The 23,413-nt window shown below is 44.1% G+C and overlaps 1 protein-coding gene across 2 annotated transcripts in view; it reads right to left on the reverse strand.

The window, feature by feature from the left end:
- Window positions 1-6,425: 6,425 nt before the first annotated feature.
- The window catches only part of DGCR2 (DiGeorge syndrome critical region gene 2), a 45,273-nt gene continuing 28,285 nt past the window's right edge, over window positions 6,426-23,413 (reverse strand). Inside the window, exons 3-10 of one of the 2 annotated variants that reach the window (XM_086473923.1) lie at window positions 21,995-22,120; window positions 19,616-19,826; window positions 18,576-18,652; window positions 15,865-16,041; window positions 14,626-14,829; window positions 10,592-10,744; window positions 9,669-9,905; window positions 6,426-8,873 (exon numbers count right to left, since the gene is read on the reverse strand). In XM_086473923.1, coding sequence (XP_086330049.1) covers window positions 8,632-8,873; window positions 9,669-9,905; window positions 10,592-10,744; window positions 14,626-14,829; window positions 15,865-16,041; window positions 18,576-18,652; window positions 19,616-19,826; window positions 21,995-22,120 — 1,427 coding nt within the window. In that variant the 3' untranslated portion in view covers window positions 6,426-8,631. Of the gene's footprint in view, window positions 8,874-9,668; window positions 9,906-10,591; window positions 10,745-14,625; window positions 14,830-15,864; window positions 16,042-18,575; window positions 18,653-19,615; window positions 19,836-21,994; window positions 22,121-23,413 lie in introns of both variants that reach the window. The other variant, XM_086473924.1, reaches the window with a different exon arrangement.

The raw sequence follows: 23,413 nt of genomic DNA on the forward strand, positions 1-23,413 counted from the left end.
GCAACAGGACAGCTCACAGTGCCAGGCAGTGGGGGAAAAACCCAAACCCTTGGGGCTCAGGAGCCAATGAAACCCACCACCCCTGGCCTCTTGCCCCCCAGGGCATTGACCAGAGCAGAGGTGCTCCCCAGAACATCCTTTTAGGTCTTCAGGCTTCTCTGGTGGTGGTTTTTGACAAGGAGGGCATAAGCAGAGACATCACCTCAGAGACTGTGTGGCCAGGAACACTAACAGCACCATGCTGCAGCACACGATCCAGCACACAGTGGGAACAAGTCCCTTGTCCCACAAAGAACCCCACCAGGGCAAGGAGCAGCACATCCAGCCAGAAGTCCTGCGGTGCCCAGAGAGCCCCACATGGCTGGAGGGAGACACAGAGCCCTGGCAGGGCTGAGCACAGCCCCGCCGAGGGGCAGGAGCAGAGCAAGGAAGCAGAGAGGGCACCGAGGCACATGGAAAGGCAATGGCAGCACTGAGGCGCTGTGCTGTACCCCACTGCTGCCTGTCCCCAGCTGCCCTTCTCCCCAGGGAGCACTGCCGGCTGCTGGCACCAGCACCAGGCAGGAGCAACCTCCAGTTTCTATAGGAACCAGATCAAACCTTGAAAGAACCACTCTGTACTTGTCGGGTCTCCTGCTGCCGCGGTGGTGGTGGGGACCTCACAGCCAATCCTCCAGGTCTGCACTGTCCTCGTTGGGAGAGACCACATCCATCGTCCTGCTGCCATGGAGCCAGGAGGCAGCCGAGGTCCCTGCAGGCACGCATGCTCACAGCGCCAAGGGCAGGAGCCACGATAGGGGAAAAAAATACCACTGAAAAATAAAAATAGTTACTTGAGCTGCAGCCATCGATCAGTCATGGGCATGGTGCCACCCTGCTGGGAACCCCCACCACGTGCACCGTCAGCAAGTGCTGCACCAGCACACAGCAGAGGTGCCAAGATCAGCTCCTGGAGGTAAATCCTGTGCTACCGCCTGGGAGCCTGGCCAGGGACCTGGGCTGACAGGGATAGCGACAAGACAAAGACTTGAGCCATCAGAGTGTGGCTCTCATTGCCCAGGGATGGGTGCACAAAGGGTTGGGGGCATCCAGAGAAGCAAGTGCAGTGAGGAGCTGAAGTTCATGGGTAATAAATACTCCATCCGCTTCTGATTTTCCATGAAGATCTTTGATCTCCATAATAAGCTACTGCTAGCTGGGGCAGAAAGCGTGGAGCAGGGCAGGGAGCGCAGCAGGAGCCCGCTGCAGGCGCCGGCACAAAGGGGACACTGTGGCCAGCAGATGCGCGCTGGCCGCACACCCCGGCACAGCCCCTTTATTCATCCCGTGCTCCCGCCGCCGGGGTCAGTGACATCTCCTCCCCCACAGCCTGGCACCCCCCGGGGTCACTGCCAGCACGCAGCCCCTACACGTGTCTGACCTGCACCCCCAAGTCCCCGCCCTTCTCCCAGGGCCCCAGACACACTGCACTGAGCGCAGCTGCTCATTACCCTCCCAGGAAAAGGCACACAGGTAAGAGCTCACAGCACCAGGCTGCCCAGCAATGCCCCTGCCACAACATCCAAGTGTCAACGCTGACAGCTGCCCCCTTCCCATGTGCGTCCCCGGGGAGCGGCGGTGAGCCCTGAGAGCAGTGGCTGCGCTCCAGGCACTCCTGGCTGCTCCCTGCAGCCGCAGTGTTGCCCCTGTCCCCAGGCTACGAGAGGGCAGGAGCAAAGGGCAAGTTGGATCTGCACAGGGTCTTGCAGCATCAGCAGAGCCCCACAGTGTCCCTGTCAGAATGAGCCCCCCCGGGTCCCTGCCAGATTGAGTACCCCCAAGCACTCGTGACATCAGGCAGCTGCTATAGAGAGATGTTTGTGTCCCACCTCCCGAGACCAGCAGCAAAGGAAAGGCTGCATCCCATCACCCTCGGCTGAACCAGCATCTTGTGGCCCGGAGTGGAGATGAAGCTCCAGGGGCTGCGCTGGTTCAGGTCCAGCAGTGATAGAGGCGGCTGTGGTGGCAGCTGCCCTCTGCGGGCACAGGAAAGGCAGAGCGGAGCCCTCCGCGGCACCCGTGGTGACAATGACACCGCACACTGGATGGCTTTCAGCAGTGAACGCATCCTGCGGCCACGAGCAGGGCACAGGGACAGCCCAGCAATGCTGTGGGGGCTTGTTCTGCAGCACTCACAACAAACACTGCGCGCCCAGCAGCTCGTAAAGAAACGGTGAATGTTTCTAGGGCCTAAGCTCCAAGCCTGGCGTGACCGGGGCCCGGTCTGGGCCGTGCAAAAGGTTGCTGGCACTCCTCCCATGCACCCAAAACCAGCCCCTCTCATGGCAAGATGGGATCAGGAGGCCAATTTTTAATTCTTCAGCTACTTCCCCAAGGTAAAGTGGATTTGACTCTTCATGGCTCAGGAAAATCTGATTCTGGCACTTGTACTGCAGGGCATGGACAGAGCTGTCACCAGGACAGGGGTAAGGAGGCAGGGGCTCCATGGCCCCGTGGCACTGCACTCGCTGCCCAGACGGTCGCAAGAGGCAGGGGTAGGTGTCAGCAGCACGGCTTTCCCCGCTCCAAAAGTGCCCCTTCTCCAGCCACCACACTGACCACGCCAACGTTTGGAGTCCCCCGTCGCGTTGCTAGGAGTGTGTACCCAAGGACAAGTAACCCGCACAGCAGCACTCAGCAGCTCTGCTGAACGCACCTTGCTGGACAGAAGAGGTAACGAGTGACTTGGACCTGCTCTTGCTCCAACCCGCATCCCACCAGCCTGCCAGCTCCAGCAGCAAGCCTGCACGACAAAACCAGCCCAATTGTTTTGAAGAGGCTTATCTATCCAGCAAGTTCTTTTGGGGGAATAGTCCCTGCTATCAGCCAGCTCTTTTCAAAATAATTTAGAGTTCCAGGCTCTTTCAGGAGAGGCAGCATCACCTCCCAGCTCGCTGCGGGCCAAGGGGACTGGCGGGGCAGGAGAGCTGCCTCTCCCACCGCACACCCTCCCAAGGGAATTGCCCTCGCCTGCAGCCTGGAGCATCCCGGGGCCGGTTCGGGCAGAAACGCCACCTGCTGTACATCTCCCTGCAAGACAGACGGATCCCGGCGCCGGACGGCAAACCCCCCGCACACCCCAAAACCACGGCTCTTGGCCAAGGCTTCTCCTGCCAGCCCACCCCAGGGCCCTCCCTCCAGCCCCCGTACCGTGCAGGAGGGGTAGAACACAACCGAGGAAAGGGCAGAAGTACCCAAACGCTTCCTTTTGGAACTTGATTAAAAGTTTGGAGCTCGAATTTCAGAAGAGCTGAAGAGGTCACGACAGCCGGACCTCTCGTCAGGCTTTTCCACCAGCTTCCCCAGCGCCTGCTGGGCGCATGGAGGCAGCATGGCTCAGTGCCACCACCGTCCCCCGCCGACTTCACGTCAACTCTCCACCAGACTCAGTTCACTCCCCAGAGCCCTGCTGCCCCACCGGGGGAGCTGGGGGGCTCAGAACACACTCTGCATCCAACACAACCACCTGCACCTCCTGCCCAGGGACTCGGCCTCTGCCCACAGGTCTGGAGAGGACAGCAGGAGGAGGCTGCACTTGACCTTCTTGGGTACACAGCTAAGGTTTTCTTAAAATTACACTCATAGAGGTAAAGTCCAGCGCTATTTACGCACAAAGGGACTTCGGCAGCCTCCCTGCTTGAAGTTAAATGCATCTATTGATCTTTTTGCAAGATCACAGCTCAGAAGCACAATTTAACAAGACCTCCCTTTGCAATGCTGAGGAACCACATCCGTGGAGAAATCAGGAGACGCTGGAACAGGCCATTTCTCTTACAGAACACAATTTATTTGGCATTTGGATGAAATGTTTCTCACAGCATCTTGAGAAAAAAAAAAGAGATTAGTGCCAACCCCAAAGAAAGAAGTTAAAACAAAAAAGTGTCACAGGGACCGAATTATTATAGTATCAAATTTAAATTCTACATGGTATTTCACAGAATATCAAAATCTTTTATACACTGCCACAGTTAAGTCCAGTCACAAACCAACTACACAGGAGAAGCCTGCAAATGCAGCGTTGGCCAAAATTATTTTCCAGAAGGTAAAAAGCAGTGTCTCATTCTCACAGCCTCCCAGGCACCTTCCAGCCCGACACTCGGGGCACGGCGCAGCACGGCCATGCACGCAGCTTGCAAGCACAGCATCTCCACTGGCATCAACTCCAACCCACTCAACATTCAAGGTGCACAACACTGGAAAATTAAAGCTATGTCGTATCGTAGCAGGCAGGTAATGCGGATTGTTGTTAGGGGAAGCACATCTTTACCACCAGAAGTGTCTATTCCAAAGAAGCACCTATTTCATTTGGAACTGGGAACATCAGAAGCCGATGTGTGAACTTTGATTCACATCCTCTGCACCCATCTGCTCTAATTTTAGGGTCCAGCTCCCAACTTGCAAGGGAAATTTAAAAGAAATTTCTGTATATTGCATGTTCCTTCGCTAGGGAGAAAAAAAGAGATGTTTCAGCAACTGACGCGTGTTACGGATTGTACGAGGCAGCATTAAAATGTCAGTGCTTTGGCCACTGAAAAGCCACATCTGAAAGACAGAAAGGTCTTTAAAAACAGCTTCAAATTAATTTAACATTAGGTGGGAAAAGAATGGTAAGAATTACTGGTCACAAAAACATCTTCCCAAGTGAAACTTGAGACACATGAACAGGCCATCACCCCATGACACCCGTGGAGGCAGAGCACCCACCGACTGTAAGATTAAGCCTTCAGAAAGTTTTCCACTTACTCCATTCTTCCATCAGCATCCTGCCATGAGCGGGTAAAGGAATAGTCTGAGGCTCAAAACTAGACAAGACCGAACACGACGCAGACAAGCTCTTTGCACATCTGAACGACAGGTTTGATCTTCTAGCACAGAATGAAACCCACCGTCCTTCCCACGTTACCCTACTCTACAACTCACCCAGTAAAAGAGTTAGAGGCTGCTGTGAGACTGCGTGCAGGTACCACGGGGAACACCGACAGAAGTGAGTATCTAGGGCTGCTCTTGAAGGAACAGCAGAGACCTCAACATGGCACCACAGTATGTCGTAAGGATGGGGAAGCCCAGGAGCGGTTTTGTCTGAGGCCACGACAGGAGGCACAAGCCCTGCGCCAGAACCGAGTGCTGCGGTCAAGGACCTCCCAAGAGAAAAGCACTCCCTGCTCACGCGTGCTGCCGGGAACGATGTGGTAACGCCACCTCCCTGCTGCGTCCGGAGGGACATTTGGGATGCATCAGTAGTTAAGAAAAACATCCAGAGAAGCGAAGAGTGGTGGGGAAAAATCAATGCACAAAACTCCAAAAATCTCATCAATCTAACGGCAAACAAACCAGAAAGGTCTTCGTCAGGCAAGCATCAACCCTCTGTAATTGGTGCTCAGGACAAACTGCTTACCAGTCGCCTTGCTAAGGGCAAGGAAGGTTTGCTAAGGAGTCAACTGCTGTCAAGAAAACAACACTTCCCCGGTTGGTCCAGAAGTCTGAGTCGTTGTGCTGCTTTCTGCTACAAAGGCTCTCACTCCATGAGAAAGTACACAACGTGAAAAAGCTACATTAAAAAGGGAAAAAAAAAAAAAAGACAATTTTATTGCCAAATTAGAAGCTCACCGAGAGGTAAACAAGCTGTACTTAGTGAGCTGCTCTGTTCAAGACAAAATTTCCCTTGTTTACAGTTAAGATGAAGAAGGATAGGGGAAAAAGAGAAAAAATAGCAGCCTCCGTGCCAGTATGCAAGTGGGAAAGGCTCAGAAGCAATGGGGAAAATATCAGACCAAGGCTTCAACAAAGAAGCCTCCATTTGGAACAGCTACAACCAAGAGCCACCAAGAAGTTGCCCGTTGTAACGGAGCTTACTTTCAAATAAAATTCACCACAGAGCCAAAAGTAAAATAAAAAAAAATATCGAACAGATTCCCGCAGTGTTAGGAGAAGTGTGAGGTAAGGTATCTGTTCACCTCAGCCAAAAAACACAGCTTCAGAGACTAAACCAAGCCAAAAGGCCTTTTGTTATTGCGCTAGGATCGTACAAAGAACAAATATTCCATCTGGCTTCAAAAGAAATCGGAAGTTTTCTATTTTGCACTGCTAACAAAATATTTTCAGGAACAGATTGTAGTAGCATAGACTTTGCAACCTACTTAAGTGTACACTATCACAGCCTGTCCTACAACAGAGTGTAGCCAGCTTGAGGGAAGTATTAACCCTAACAGCCTAGTTTATATCCCAGTGCTTAGCTTCACCTAGCTGGACACAGCACAAAGGTTACAGTCTACAGTATGTATGTATGTATATATATATATATATATATAATCTCGCCACCCAGAAACACACACGCATACACGCATTCGTACCTATAAAACTAAAGAAAAATCAGTACATACAATGTATAAAACGTATGAATGTGCTCAAAAATGCACAAAACCCGCTTTATTTTCATACTTCAGAAATGCTCAATAATTTGTACGCATGGTTCTGACTACTGCTACCCATCCGCTTCATTAGACCAGGACTTGAACTCAGAGGAGGAGACGGCAAAAGATCCCACAGGGTGGAGAATTGCTCCCCTCGTTTCATGCCACGGCTGTTAGAGCCAGTCAACCCAGAGAGCGGGAGGCGGGCGGTGGCACGGCTCCAGGCAGAGGCTTCCTAACAGCGCTTCGTCCCACTCGTGTGCCAGCAGCGCACCCCAGAACTGTGACTCACGTTCTCCGATGGACTTGACGTTGTTAGCCAGTGTCTGAACGTCGAGACACCAGATATGATCTCAAGAACAAAACTCACAGTCTTCTGTGCAAAAGGAGCTGAATTGTCAAGACCAATCCCCAAGTACAGTATAAGCCCATAGGCAAGACGCAGAATAGAAAGTAGCAGCATAATCAATGGGGAAAGAGTCAGCTGCACAGGGAAACCACAAGAGTGGGTCAGGATTTGTCATACAAGTATGATTTCTCATCATTAGTAGAAAAATAGATCACATACACATCCCCATGCAGTGTTTTCTTCCTGTCCCTCTAGGCATGTACCCTTCATAAGGCAACAGGAGAACGCTCACAAGGGGCATTCTTTACAAATTCCTTATAATTCATCTCATCCGCTGACTGCTACAGTAAGTCAAGGAGAAACAGAGGCAAAAGGAGGATGGGGGGAAAGGGGAAATTATTCGTACACTGAAATCCAAACTTAAAATCACCTGTAAAGATTATTTTGCACTCACCAAAACCGACAGTGTTTGACTTTGGGTTTGGTGAGGGAGTGAATGAATCTTTTTGCCATCTATAAATTAAAGAGTTCAATCTGAGGGGGAAATTTAAGATGATATATCAGACTGAAGCAAACTGCTTTACTGATTTAAGTACACTAACCCAATTATAACCCCTTGTGAGACGTGGATGAATGGTCTGGGGGACATGGGGAAATCCCTAGAATAGGGATGGCAATTTATGGGACTCAGATGAGAAACAAGTGTCCAATTAGAATCAAACATCATGTATAGTGCATGTTGATCGTCGTTTTTAAATGCTATTTGCAGAATTGTAAAGAAGTGAAATGGAGTGGAGGGAACACACTTACATGCTAAATACAGCATGCAATAAGAAAAGCAAGAACAATGGTCTTTTATCCATCCCAGTCTTGTGCAACTGTTCGCTCTAAAGGAGTTAAAACTACAAAGAAAAACACCTCAACCCTCCTTATGGGATTACAACAAACGGGGGCTTCGTATATTGAGGTCAGACTGCATCAAAGTTAATCGCTCCCCTCCTCTTCCCTAAAGCATCACCTACCACATGAGGATTCTGCCAAATGGACAAAGTGTTACACAGACCCAGTTTTCTTTATGGGCCACAAGTTTATCCAACAACATGAGATTTTGAAGCTAACAATAACAAATAACTGTAATTGCAAATCCTAGTTTTCTTAGTACCCACTTGTCACATATTGCTTAGATCATTCATCCTCCAGTCCCTACGGTGCTCCGAAACAGCAAGGCAGATCAAAACAGGCAAGTGTTTTATACCGTGTAACTCTTACTTGGTGGCATGTGTTTCAACTTTGAGTCAGTGTTCCTGCTCTGTAAAACAGGCCCTCAGCCCCTTCCCCTGCAGTTCCATCTTCTCTGCCTTTTCCAAGTGTAGCACTGAAGCAAGAGAGAAAGCAATTGATGGAACGTTGACAGCCCCCACCCTCCTTTTCCATCGTCTGTTCCCTGGGTCCAGTGGTATCCAGCCAAATCCAAGCAGCTTTTTTCTGATGTAGATTTTGTTTCCTCTCAGGTTAAGAAAAAAGAAAAAAAACCAAACCAAACAACTACCCATACTTTTCACCTCCTTAGAAGTCAAAGGAATTCTCTGCACTCTTTTCCATAGCCAATGGAAGAAAAGAGCAGTTATACAATCCATATTTACAGGACAAACCGATTAGTGAATGAATAACGACAGCCAAAAAACGAGAGGCACAATCCTAATCTATAACATAAAAGCAGTGTTCAAAAAACAAAGTGGAGATTCCTTCTGAAGTTCAAACCACGGCTTAGTGTTTGTCTGTGCAAACAGTTGCTAAAACTCTTTCTGACCAGCGATGGGCATTTTCACTCCTTTATACAATGGTATTGAGAGAACAGTGGCTGTGACGGCTGCCCGTAAGAGTTTCTGCCGGTGTGTTTTCATTTAGCGGTGTGTCAGGGGGGACAAGAAAGGTGCTGCTGTCAGCAGAGTCTTCCAGCTCCACTGGAGAAGGACCAACTGAGGGAGGAAGCGATCCCTCTGTAAGCTGTGGGGATACATCACAGTTTCCTAGTGATGGAGGACTGCTTTGCACAGCCTGAGAAAGAACTCCATCTGCAAAGGACAAAAAACAAGCAGAATCAGAACGTGCAGTGTATCATTTCACAGTCCCAAATAGATTTACTATCTGTATTTCTGGCAGCTCTGAGTCTTTCCTGGTTTTGCATTACTGCACAAAGAGATGACACTGCAAAAGAGGAAAATTATTTATCAAAAATAAAACTTGGATTTATAAATAAGATACTTGTACTAATCAGGCTCACTTATCTTGCGAGATATGCTGCTATAAAATCCCAAATTGGAATGATTTCTACAGTATGTGAATATAGCAGCTGCAAAACTGAAGAGCACTGGGTGAATCATTAGAAAGTGGTATTTTTGGTCAATTTTTGGGGGGTGTGGGTGGGGGAAGTGGAGAGGAGAGAAGACACTGGATATATTTTGTTCAAAATCTCTTGTACTTGACATTTGTTCTACTTTTTAAAACCAGACCCATCTCCAAAAGGCCAGAAAAGGCACCAGCATAGCGGAAACTAGATAACCAGGTAACCCATGCAAGGTAAGGCTTGAAAATAGGTAAGGTCTAAGAGTTAAATTGCTTGCAGCACGCATTCCACTTGTAATTTAGGTGATCCAAAGAACCTTTGGGAAAAACAAGCTTAATGAGACATTTTAACGAAAGACTTTTCCATCGCAGAAAGCAGAGATTTTATCATGAAATATATTTTCCCACCACAATCACTAAAACACATGATTACAGTCCAAATAAATAAATAAATAAATAAATACATACATCTACCCTCTAGCCAAAATGAAAAAGGAAGAAAAGAGAAGTTGTTGCCTGCATACCTGGAGTGGAATAAAGGATGCTGTCTGGATTGACAGAAGCCTCGTAAGGAGGAGGTGGGTCATCTGGATGTTGAATATCTGGATACTTGTAAGCAGTATAGGGTGGAGGCGGATCATGGAAATGAAATGCCCCACCTTCCCCATCATCTGAAAGGTGCAGCGGAGTAAGGCCAGTTCCAAAACCATCAGGACCATAATCAAAACCAGGCATCCTGCGGCCCAAGTTAAAATGGTGCACTAGTTCAGGAAAAGACAAAGAAGTAAGTGACTTTATCCCATGCTTTCCTCTTCAACTTAAGGCAGATCTCAACACCTTTTTCCACTTTTCACACCCAAGGAACTCATGTCTCCTAAAAAAAGTCCTAAAAAAGTCTACATAACCTATACAAGTCAACTCACTGCAGTTACACAATGATACCCAGGTCCACCTGCTCCCAGCCTGTTTGTCCTGCATCACATCTAAATTTGAATCTGACCTCTTCAAACTAAGGAGATCATTCACACACAGAAGACATCCCAGATTTGGAGCACAGACAAACAAAAATATTTTTCCATTAGCAGCTAAAAACATTCAAGTTCGAAGAACCTAGCAAGACAAACACACAGAGGCAGAGTCAAGCAAGACCATGACATTTCTCACCTTCACATGCATCAATCTGTCAATAGCAGACACAAGATATAAGGTAAGTGTTGATATAAAAGTTTTTTCTTTGAATGTGGAGTGGTTCAGAGAACCAACACTTGTATAAACCATGAGCAGTTCAGGCAGCCAGCGCAGAGCTACATCTGGGTACAGGACTGACCAGAGTCTATAACCAGACTTGCACTGATGTTTTCCACAAATTTGTATTTCTTCTGCTTTCTTTATTCTGAAGCACACACACTACTTAGATCAAGCCTCACTACAGATACAGGCTACTTACAATTTGCTCCAATCAAAGACTCTATGCGCTCCCTCCGCCTCTGGCGCAGCCGGTGGACCATGAAAAGCAGCAGAGAGAGGATGAGGAAGGAGGAAATGCAGCTAACGATCAGACGCATTCCACCAGCCATTGAGTCAAACAAACTGTTGCCATCTGTGACACAAAACATATAAAAGAAGCCTGTTACTTTTGTTCAAGACTCGTTTTTCTTCTTTTTCTGTCAGTAATGGAAAGATAAATGCAGAGTGGAGATTAATTCATTAGCCTGGTTTAACACTTCTCCGTATTTCAAAAACGTAAGAAAGTTATGAATCATGAGGTGATTTATTTATTGCAAGGAGATCTAAATGTTTCTAAAAATATCTTAATCGGCAAAAGGGACAAAATGTTGAAAGTCTCTGAAAATGGGAAAAAGGAAAGGTTAACAGCATTTTGCACATCCACTTGTCTCCCTGGCATGGCTGATGAAGTTACACTAACAAGGACAGCGAGCCTGGAAGCTACGGGAAAGGCCTGAGAAATGGCCTATCCACATGCTATTTCTACACGACTTCTGGACGTCTTAACTTCTACATTTCCAAGAACAAAATCCCTAAACATTGTCATTATCACCAAGATGTGGTCATCTAAACTCTACATGTCGTTGGTACTTCAGGAACTGAGGAGATTAAGGTACTCAGGAATTAAAACTTTTCCTAGAATCACTTAGAAAGCAAGTGGCAGAACATGAAACAGACCCAGGAGCTTAAGAATTCGAGAGCTCTATACCACCGCTAACCAGATCTGCACTTGGAAGGCTGTTGTGAGCAAGTTATCACTGTTCTACCAGGGCCAGCCATAATTTTTCACAATTTGGCTAATCACACTTGTTTATGCTTAAGTACCACGTGCACATACAGATACACTACACAAAGAAAAATGACCTCGAAACAACTGTGCTGTGTTCTTTGCACCAATTTACCATTAAAGAGTTCTGAACGAGGAATGTGCCCGGGTGAGGTGTGGATAACAAACAGATGAAGTGGCTGCACAACCCGGTCACCTACTGCTACAGGACACGAGCACTGCCAGGTATGAGAACCCCTCTCCTCAGCCACTGCAGTGCCACCACGCTTCCCTAGAGCAACCAGCCAGATCCTGGCCACCTCTCCTTGCTCACACCCACGACAGCTGCAAGAGCTCTCTCAACACTTTTCCTTTCACTTACAGCAGCTAAAGCTGTATCAAAGATTCCTTACAAAAGCAAGCTAAAAGCCTCACAAAAATTGTACGTACTGACGTGCTACAAATTCTAGTAACAGAAAAATCCACCTAAATTTATACATTGTTAACGTACATGGCTAACAGGCTGGTATTTATTACGTAAAGCTTTCCTGGCAACAAGAAATTCATTTAATAGCGCACTATGCATAGAGCTCGAACATTACACCCTCTCAAATCTGGCTGTGCAGTACAAAAGCCTCTGTGCTGTCAAATCTTTTAGCAACTCTTCCTGTCAGAGCTTAAGCCGATGCAGTCACACACCTACCAACCAACACACCCTCCCGAACATCACAGACCCGCCGTTGTTCCTCCTCCATTTTATGGCAATGCTGTCTTCATTAACATCGTAAATCAGTGCTAATAACTGCCTTAAATAAAGTGACTGAAGTAAAATGTACACACAGGCAAGCATGACGCAATCTTGTAGGCAGAAAGCCCGACTTCTACGCATTCTCTTTAAGCCAGCTTTTTTTAATTAAAACTGCAGTTCTTGGACCTTCCGGGGCGTCTTGGGCCTCTATCACACTGCTCCCAGCCTGTAAGAGCTCCTAACATTCAGCCTGTTTGGCTGGATAAACTATTGTGGAGTCCTAAATTTAAAAAAAAAAAAAAAAAAAAAAAAAGCCAAAGTCCCAGCTTGTACAGAACAAAGAGAAGCCACCACAGATATTTCCAACCCACATAAATACAAATAGATCATTTCAGAAAGGCTGTTTTACACTCAATACAGTAGTAGTACCCTGTAACCGCACCAGTTTAGTCACTAGAAAAGCTTCTGCACCATCACCTCTTTCTTTTATTACCTCTTCACAAATAAAGAGTTGCAGGTCTGTCTAAACAAGAGCCACACAGAGAAACTATATTCTACCACATCCACGGAGCAGCAACAGACAGACTACCTTGGTTTCAGCATCAGTACGTGAAAGATTTTCCTCTGCTATTTATCTTCAACTAAATGAGGAGAAGCATCTTTCAAGAGAGTATAGCTGTGATTGCTCAGCTTACTCCTACCACTGACAAATTCCCCTACTACCAAGTCCTTGAGTAATATTCGTTATCCACTTGTAATCACTGCTCACCCACTCACATTGCTAGAGCTGATTACCTGCCAACCCAACAGCAGGATTTATTTCCCCCTGGTTTCTCCTTGGGTGATTAATTTACTTACTGTTGATTAGTAAACTGTTTTCTTTCCTTTGCAACAGAGCTTAGGGAAGATATATGTAAGAACTGGACAAAGACAAATACACACTGATTAAAGAAAGTAATTCATTAATTTTGTCATCTGGAATAGTCATTTATAAACGCCCAGAAGGAAAACTGAAATGCCTCATTTAAAAATTTCAGTGTTTATCACTAGCTGAAGTAACTTCATTAGGAAGGAAGTTTGACAACTGCTTGATCATTCTTCTCTCAAAAACTAAGTTACTAAAAAAATCAGAACACTTCAGGCAAGAGTATAATGAAACAGTCTTATTTAGCATCAGTACAGAAAGAAGAGCTTAAGGATCAGAAAGGATGTGCTAAAATACACTCTTCAAATCAGTATTCATGAAATAGTTGAGACCCACAGCAATAAGCAAGGATTACAGAACACGGCATGAGGTTATCCCAGGTCATCTTATCCTGTCTGCTGAACGATGCTTTCCTGACACTGTTCCTGAAGGTAAAAAAAGTGAAGACAAAGTCTTAACTCTGCTGATAAGAGTGGGAGGAAGACTCCTGACCAACCTGCAAACATTAGCTATGAACATCTGTTAAGCTTAACCCTCAGAACAAAAGTGAATGACAGCAAGGAGGAGCTAGTGGCCTTTAATCATTAACTTCTGTAGTTAAGACAAATATGAAAGACTGCAAATTTGGAAGCCAGTAAGGACCCCCTTTTTGTAACAGGCCGAAACAAAAGCCTCTGATGGGAACAGCTGACCTTCCGGGTTTTCCATAGGAGTTCAGAACAACAGTTTCTTAGTGCACTCCAATAAGATTAGGTTCTTTTAAAGTACCTGGAAATAACAGTATCACAGAGTGGTTGGGGTTGGAAGGGACGTCCTGAGACCATCTAGTCCAACGCCTGCTCAAGCAGCATCAGCTAGAGCAGGCTGCCCAGGACAGAGTCCCATCGGGTGCTGAGTATCCCCACAGATCTAGATTCCACAAGCCATCTGCTCCAGTATTTGACCACCCTCACAGTAAAGTATCCAAGTAAGATACATTTCCTTTTGCAAGTCTCTTTACAGAAAAATACCCCCCCGCAAAATCTACATCCCCAAATGGTGACTGACAAACAGTTCAGTCAATCAACTGAAGATTTTACTGATCCAAAACAGGAAGCTGCACTGAGATACCAAATCCAATTAGCAAGGTTGCTTCCCACATGATCCCTGCATGCAAACTTACACACACGTATACGCTCATGTCTAGAAAAAGATTAATTAGTGCTCAAGAGAAAAGCCTTTTCTTTTTGTGACAACTAAACATGACAAAGGAACCATGCAAGATACTCTGCTAAAAATTCACAGTAGTGTCAACCTCCATACAGAATATAAGCGACTGCTTCTCCTATGTAGCATCAAGGATGACTAATTATTTCTAGTCACAGTCTGAAGTGTTTCATTTCCCATGATTCAAGATTTTTCCCCACAGGGGGTTTGCACCCAGCAATATCGAGGCATTGAAGGGATGCTTCATTTCAAGCAAAGTTATACCCAAAGATAACCAAGTTGAGCACTGAACTCAGTTTTCTTGACAAAACTGTAGCAGTCGAGACTTACCTGGGTCTAAACACGTAAATTTGCAGCACTCCTTAGGGTCTTTGCGATACTGCTGACACCCCTGGGGCCGTTCGCACAAAGCAGCCACGCACATTTCAGGTTCACCATTGTGACACGTGCAGCTCAAACAGGGATCATTCCCTTTGGGAGTGAAATAGTAGCCTTCATCGACAATGTTGTCTTTGATATCAACGCAAGTCTGGCCTAGAACAGAAATGCACATCAATATCCAAGTGTCTGTGAGCCTGCCAGACAGAAGTCCATTTTATTCTGTTACATTAAGTGATTTGTAAACATAAGCAGACCACCAGTTAAAAGCCATGCCTTCGCATTAAAACAACCTTGAAAAGGGATCTCGAAGGAGTGGGGAAGATAATGGATAGTCTGGAGGCACAACAGGAATGATTTACTGCTCAAAATTGACAAAGTGAGTTTTAAGTATTTAATGGAATTGACACTTTCAGGCATCCTCTCCAAGACACAGGGAAGCAAGTGGTCTGAAAAGTTTAAGCTTCACTGTCAATGCCTGCTGCAGCTCACTCCCTCTCTTCTGATACTTAGGAAAAAAACTGGATCTTTTCTGGACCAAACCTGAAGGACACTCTTAACAGACCAGACCTAAAAAAGGAAGCCAGGCAATAGTACTTCCACTGCCCTAGCTGCATCTTGATCCCTGCCCAGAAGAGGAAGTTTAGGTGTCTTCTGTCCACTGTCCTTTCCTCCCACTGACCTAAAGGCAGGCACCAAAACCAGAGAGGGAACACAGACAGTGCTGGGACCTGCCCGCTGAAGCAACTGCTCAGGGAGGGTGGCCTGCCCCCTCCACCCTGCGCACAGGTCCGCTGTCATTCTAATAACTGGCTGGAAAGAATTTAACAGAATTCGCCATATCCAAAATGAACCAGAAATAAGTGGTTCCCCATTTTCATGTGAAGTTAGTAATTTAAGAGTGATATTTATTAATAAGGTGCTTTTTCCCCAACTTTAAGTCTACTTTATTTTGGGCTTGATATAGCTGCTTAACAATAAGTTTTTAGTGAAAATCTGTACTGTGGCTGACAATCACACATTAAGATACTCTTATTTATTTAAACCAAGCAGAAATGTAACTCTCCCCCCCCCCATTTATTTTTTAATTCACTGAGCAAAAGGTAGAAAGGATAACTAACCAGTTTCTCCATATTTGCTATATGTATATTTAAACATGCAACACTTAACACTGAACTAAAACCAACTTACTCCTTTTGCAGAGGAATGAAGATTTCTCATAGCAGTTTTCAGCATACCAGCTGTGTAAACCGTGGTGCCGAAGGGTAGGAAAATGGAAACACTGAAGCTGGGCACAAAGAACGTTTTCATTTTCAGACATAGCCGTACCAAAGATAGGGTCAGGGGGCAAAAATACTTCTGAAGAGCCTAAAACAAGATGCATTGGTATAAGCAGCCTGCGGGTATGCAAAGCTTTAGAAAGGCTCTGTACTGTCACTCACTTCATGCACACCAACTCTGCTACAAGGCTACTGTCCTCTAGCTTTAGCTTCCATTAGCAACATTCCTCCGGGGGAAGGCAAACAGCAGGCACGGAAGGGGTGACTCACAGAGAGAAGAGGCTGCTGTTTTCAAAGCAGTGGGTAATTTTGTCATTCTGAACCAGTAGGAGCAATGCTCTGGTATCTCTACAAGTGCTGCTTTACAGAGTCCCATGAGGTTTGCCTGCTAATACTTATGCACACCTTCAAACATTGCCACGCTTGCTACAAGTGGAGCAAGAACCCAGGCCAGTCTTGTAGCTGGCACTCCAAACGCCTACTAGTGCTTCCAAAGATGTGTGTACATCTACCCTGTGCCACTGCCCCACGTCTCGCGCTGCTCGTTCAGAGTGCAGGGCAGTGCTTTGCAGAGAACAAGGCTGCAACGCTGCTTCTGCTGCTGCAGTGCTGGTACGGACTATTTGATTCTTCCAACTCACATAATTGTTAAGAGACTGCACTGTGATGGCTTCCAAACAGTGCAAGAGGTGTTGAGGGCATTTTATAACCTTTAAAATGTTGTTTCCAACCAGCGTCTCGCTTCACTGTTAAATCTGCTGGTATGCAAAGTTGCAGAGATTAATGGGAGACCAAAGACACAGCACTTGTGAAAGCCTATTTTCTAGGTTTTCAGAAGCCTGCTTTCCAAATCTGTGTGCTTAAACATTGACTTTAACAGCTCTTGCAGTCAGCATATTACATGGTCTTCTCACATGATGGTCCTTTCAAACAGTTAGGTATGACGGGGTTTTGTGGATTAAAATTTCCAAGCTATATAAAATTTCCAAGACCCTAAATCAACTTTTCAAACACACAGCAGGAATTCAGAGTCTGCTTCACGACAAGTCACTGAAGTTTAAGTAAAGTTTTTCAGAAGCTAGTGAATGCTACTATGTACTACTACAGACTATTTCATACAGGTATCCCTTTATTAAATAGAAATCTTGCAAACAAAAGAACATATGGTATTCAGAAGGCTTAAACTTATATATACATCAAATTAAGTAAATCTTATAAAAACAGGTATCGTGACTTTTCCATCACGTATGCCTCCCTGGTGGTAAACACTCTGTCAGCAGATGGCAGTGCAGTCAGCTTTCCAAAGAGCAAAGAAAGGTTCTTTTAAGGAGAATGTTTGGGTTGTTTTTTCTTGGGCTTCACGGGAGAAACCTGCCTGTATAAATAGTTTTGTCCAGACCAGAAATCCCTATGATGATAACAAGCTTGACCTTCCTCCCTCCCTTCCCCTGCTGTCCAAAGACATCTTTAGGTGCTCTACCTCAAGGAACTAATGACGTTCCTGCCTGCACAAGAAGGAGCACTTTCCTCTGAATATTCAGTAAATTCTGTTCACTTAAATGACAAAAGAAACCAAAATTTTTGTGCATGGCAGCACAGCAAACAATTACTGGCATTAGAAAGCTATGCAGGGTTCTACTACTTCGCATGTGTCAAAGGAAGTATTTTTCAAGACCCAACCGTTTAGCAAAGTTCTGTTCATAACTATGTATCTGTACATAATGGAGTTTTCCTTCCAGTTTTTCTGTTACTGAAAACTGTATACGAGAAGAAAACTGTTCAGATTAGTTTTCAAATGCTACACTGGGATTTACAGTGCTCATGCTTTAAAAAATCCCTCTGTTTTAAATTTTCAGTTACCTAAATCAATACAGCATTTAGACATTCAATTCTACACGTAAGAGTTCATATAATGACTTTAACATTAACTAATCCCTCAATTGAATTAGTTAAAAATAAAAAGTACAGAAACATAACTTTGCATTTTCAGCAGAGGGAGCCGCTTTTTGCAACTGAAAAACTTCAGCCAGTGATACCTATCACATTAATGTTCAGTTTTTCATATAAACTGGGATTTATTTCTGGGATTAGGCAAATTTTGTCCTGTTTAAGTAAACTACTTCAAGTACTTTAACAGGAACAAATCTGGGTAATTCTTCAAAATACAAGATTTTTTTTTTTTAATATATAAAAATCTACTGATTTTTAAAAGCTAAAAACCCCAAATATCCTACACTAGTCTGTGCAAATACTAGAATCAGGAATCAGCAGTTCATCTATACATTCACCACAAAGAATTACAGAGTAGTTTCATTTTTCTAAGCTTCATCAAGAAGAAAGCCTAAATAAACTGGAAAACCACGGGTTTGTTTTTTTTTTTTTTTTTACACAAGCCATCAATGTGAAAAACTATGACACTTTCCACACTTGAAAATACAGTTGCATCGGGTATTTTGTATCGGGTATTAAACTCTTCCATTTGGATACTGTAAAGCAAAGCAGCTCCCCTACGCTATTTCAACACTATCACTGAAAGAAGTTATGTTGTTCTTGCAAATAACATTCATGCTTTAAGACAGTTTCCATGGGCCATTTAACAAAGTAATAATCTGAGAGGCCTACCTTTATAAGCTACTTCCCAGTGACCTTCTAGAGAGTGATTTCGATTGGTGATCACATACTGATATCCAACCCAGAACCTACAAAAAAAGAGTTAAGTTCATAAAGACACAAGCCAAAAACATACTAACAAATTAAAACAAATTATAGAACCTTACAATGTCTTTATACTTAAAAGCTAACTTTCAAAACATTCTGATGATTTTTTCCTTAACATTTCAGCCATACATTGGCAATGTAAAGAGAGACACTACAGTTAAGGAATAGAGGAAAACACTTCACAGTTTTCTGTGTTTACAAATGATAACTCACTGTGTCTTTCATTTCTACTCATAATAAGCACCTTATTTTGTTGTTACAGCAGTACTTCAGTATCTGGAACCCAAAAACCACACAAAAGCAGCCAGAAGTCAAATATTTTATAAACACATACAACTTATATCAAGCTTTTGGATCAAACCATCTAACTCTCCAGAGACAGGGATACATCATTACTGAACTACTCCCGGTGATCTGTCGTGGCAGCCCATGAGACTGACAAAAAACCCACAGGCGGAAAAAAAAAGGAATTATGTTTGTTGTGAACTAACAGAATGAGATATCTAAAACCACCAGAATGTAGTTCTTGCAACTCAACATGGCTTTTTACTTCACTCTTATCTCAAAACTGCAGTCTTTGGTACTTAATGGAAACAAAAACTGAGTTGAAAAATTTAAAGGATTATTGCTATACAAGGCGGTGCATCAGTAACTCACTGTGGAATCAGTCTTCCCTGTTGCAGTTCAAGAATACTAGGTACGTTGCTGAGACAGTCTGAAGATAAAAACACTCTGTTGAACTGTAGCCTATCTGCTAATGTTAATTAAAACATAAAATACAGATGACCACTGCCAAACAGTCAGCCAGCATGCTTATACTGGGTTATTAACCTGAAGTCAATTTTGCCATCAGATTTTCTAAGCAAACTGAGCTACCAGCATTTGTATCACACAGAATCCTTTTTCATGTAACATGAGATCTTTGTCCTTTCCTTCCTACTCACCTACGCTGGTCCTTCCTTACAAACGTCTTTTCTTCCAAATCCCACTCCTGTGCCAAGATAAACCTTAGCTCCTGGTCTGCAGTAAAGGTGGCAAGGGATCCATTTACCCGCTGACATGTCTGCACGGCGTCCCAGTAGTTCTCGCCATTTAAATACACTCTATAACAGCTGGCCGTGCCCTCATAGTGGTGCCATCCTGTTGGGCACTTTCCTAGGAAACATGAAGAACAGAAGGGAAACCATTCCCCCCAAATTAGGATCTTCAAGATAATGCATCCTAATCAGTTTATGACAATGCATAATCACTTGGATGTGCACGCACAACTTACTGTGTATACTTCACCTCACCAGGAGGAGATGCACGCATTACAGAACACAGGAGACTTACTTTACTACAGTTTTTGATAAAGGAAAAAAAGGTTTAAGCGTATTTAAAAAGATGCAGCTCCTAGTAATGTTTCATTGCACTGTGACAGCCTTTAAAGTCTTTAAGACTGATGATCTACTGTGTAAGACATTGCCCTCCACATGTTTATAAATCCAATCAGTTCGATCAATCCAAGTCAAAACAAGCAGCAAGAAGCAGGAAGAAAAAAAACAGAGGTGGCTAATTTAATGATTCTGTCTTTCTGTTAGGTGGTTAGCAAAACATCCAACTTGCTGTGAAGCTTTCAACCTACTTTTACAAACAGTCCCAGTATTCACATAACCCTGCTCCCAAGTCAACCACTAAAGATGATGGGGGTTCTGGGGCAATTGTTGTTTGCTTTGGAAAAACACTACTGCAAAGTGGATCTTCAGGAAGTAAGAAGGTGACGGTGTGAACTTCTCTCAGTTAACTCAATTGAGGGAATATGCAAAAAAAGCCTTGAGGCATTTCTGGATGAAACAGGCCCATGGGCTTTTGATGGGCATTCTTGGGGATGATGGGTAACCAATAGAGAGAATCACAGAGACAGGTGGATGAAATTTAAAACAGACATGAAATATGATTTTAGCACCTGCATTTGAGGTATTAATTTTGCACAACACCTAAGAAAGGAACTTTAAATTCACAAACTGTTTTATGCTTGTTGCACGCATTCACAGAGTTCTCAAGCCTCTTTATTCCCTTCAGAAACAGGGATCTTTATCATTAAGTCATGACATAAAAACTTAGATTTTAAGACCTTAAATTAAATATCTTCCCTTATTCTCCATTTATATGGGATCTTTTAAGATTTACTGATATGTATTTTTAATAAGCATTTTTGTCATTAAAAAAAAAATTTAAAATTTAAAAGAAATCAACAAAGAGGTGAATTTTTACTTTTGCTAATCTCTTGTCTTTTTCAGAAGATCACACCAGAGTCTAAAGCAATCGCTCCCAATTACTGCCATACTGTCTTCCTCCCATGCCCTCTTCTTAACCTGTACCATCCCTCACTCCAAGGCTAATCAGTGCTGTCTCACATTCCCAAATCACTGAATGACCTCTGGAGCAAAGAGGGAACCAAGATAAGAGGAAGAAGGCAGGGGAGACTTACATGTTTTGGGCCTGGAGAGATTCAGAGGCAGCAGTCACTGCAAGCTATGATCAGTGGGAAGGACACTTGCAGGACATTTATAACACTTTAGATAAGGCTGGGACTAGGACACCGACACTGGCACTAGCAGTGCTGCAGGTGAGAAGGTAGGATGACATCAAAGTGATATTTTTGAAGATTCCTGACCGATTGATGGGAATAACATGGTGAAACCCATTCAAGTAGTACAGACTTCCTTGTCAGACTTTGTCTTCAGAGAAGCAAGTGAAAAATTTCCTTAAGCTCCCCACTCCATAAAGAATATTTTTCTGATTAAAAAGGATACAAAAACTCACAACATCAGAGGTGCACTTAAGTAACTAATAGTACTGCAACATCTTTAACATTCTCTTCAAAATTATTTCAATCAAGAGCAATCAATTTTTGTTTCCCTCTGCTTTCCAGGGAACAATCCTCCTTTCCAGGGAACAATCCTCCACGCAAGCTGACATCAAGAGACAAAGGCTGGAATATCACCCCTGCTGCACGCTGAAACCAGCACTTAAACCATGGGCTTAGTTTTCTTTAATTGCAGTAAGTTATAATAGAAAATTGTAACTCTGGCTTCACAGTAACAGGATTACTAGGGAAGCAGACTTCCTTGCATGTATTGGCCTGCTATATAAACTATGCAATATAACAGGACATACATAAAAGAAACGTACAAAAACCTTAAAAAGTGCTGCACAAGAATAACATCTGGTCAAAAAGCTAGGCAAGAGAAAAATCTATTAATTCCTCCTTGAAAAAAATAGCCTAAATTGCTAAATTAACTAGCAGAAGGATGGCCCAGATTTCCCAGTCTGCAACTTACTACTAAATCGGACAGGCTGTGCCACATTGACAGTGTGAAAGCGGGTCGTCTCTCCTCCTCTCCCTCGATTGTGCCTGGAGTCCACATTCTCCTTCCCATGGTAAGTTCGCTGGTCCCCTGTCAAGCCTGGGGACCAGAAGGAATAGTCAGTATTGGTGAAAGATGCAAAGGCAGATTTCATTTTATCAACCTGTCTCTGGGTTTTAATTCAAGACATGTATGATAAGAAACATAGTCAGGTTAACAAAGACGGTAGATCCCTGCAAGAACAGCTTGGCCATTTTACACAGTACATAACCAAAATACCTACAATTGAAAAGAACCAATGAGACATTACACGAGTCTTGCAGAGTAAGCAAAATATTTTGGCAGATTCTCAACAGCCTGCAGTTGTACACAGGACTTGACGTTCGTCATTTCGAAAGCTGCAGCAAATGCATCATCCCCAGTGCATTTTATCTGTCCCCATTTACAGAACTGCCCACTCTCCAGCTGCTTCGCTTTTCAGTTGTGTTCAAGGATACAAGACAACTTCTCCAATACGTTTTCTGACACATTCTCTGAGATCTAGGACAAAATTAAAACCAGGAAAGGAAAGCTATCTTCAGCCAGAAGAACAAGGTTTTTCATTCACTCTCAAACTTCTGAAGGAAACATTAGTTCATTATTTCTGAAACAAAAAACATACACACCTTCACGTGTCAGGGCTTCTAAGGGGCATTCATGACAACTGGATTCAATAACTTAGCAAGAATACAGTGCAAGAGATTATTTCAGAAAAGTGGCTGGGGGGCTCCACATGCCTACCGGGAGTAAATAAGGAGCACACAGTTCAGGTGGAGACACTGCAGGATGGGCCATAGCCAGCAAAACTAGCAAGATCTTAACTATTAAGTCTGTCACAACGGTGGAGAGAAACCTTCAAGAAAGATGGAGACGAGCACCAAGAAAGATTAATCTGGAAATAAGGGATTAACCTTAAAAATTAAAAATTAAGAACCCAAGACTATAAGCATTAGAAATAGCTACTAGTGTGTTACTTAATACTACTAGATGGTATTAAAAGTAAGAGAGTTTAACCAGCACAAAGTGCTATGCAGACATTCATTTCTATATAAAAAAAATCAGCTTATTTTCCTTTAAAGCTGATTAGCTCTATTTAGCTTAGCTAAACCAAATAAACCAGTCATGGTCCCAAATAAAGAGCAGCTACATAGTCTTCTTCAACAGATTTAACTACATCTGTTTTAAATACATTCAAAACCATGTCAATAAAACTTTCTCCTTCGAGACTATCTTTAAAAAGCAAGAGGCGCACAGCAATTTCATAATTTAAACCCAGAGTTGGAGACTGCTGGGTGTACTACTTGGGGGGAAAGCCATCCAGAAGACCCATCATCAACCAACGCACTTCTTGGA

Source organism: Leptosomus discolor, chromosome 16, assembly GCF_034619465.1.
Source record: "Leptosomus discolor isolate bLepDis1 chromosome 16, bLepDis1.hap2, whole genome shotgun sequence".
In the NCBI taxonomy this organism is placed as follows: Eukaryota; Metazoa; Chordata; class Aves; order Leptosomiformes; family Leptosomidae; genus Leptosomus; species Leptosomus discolor.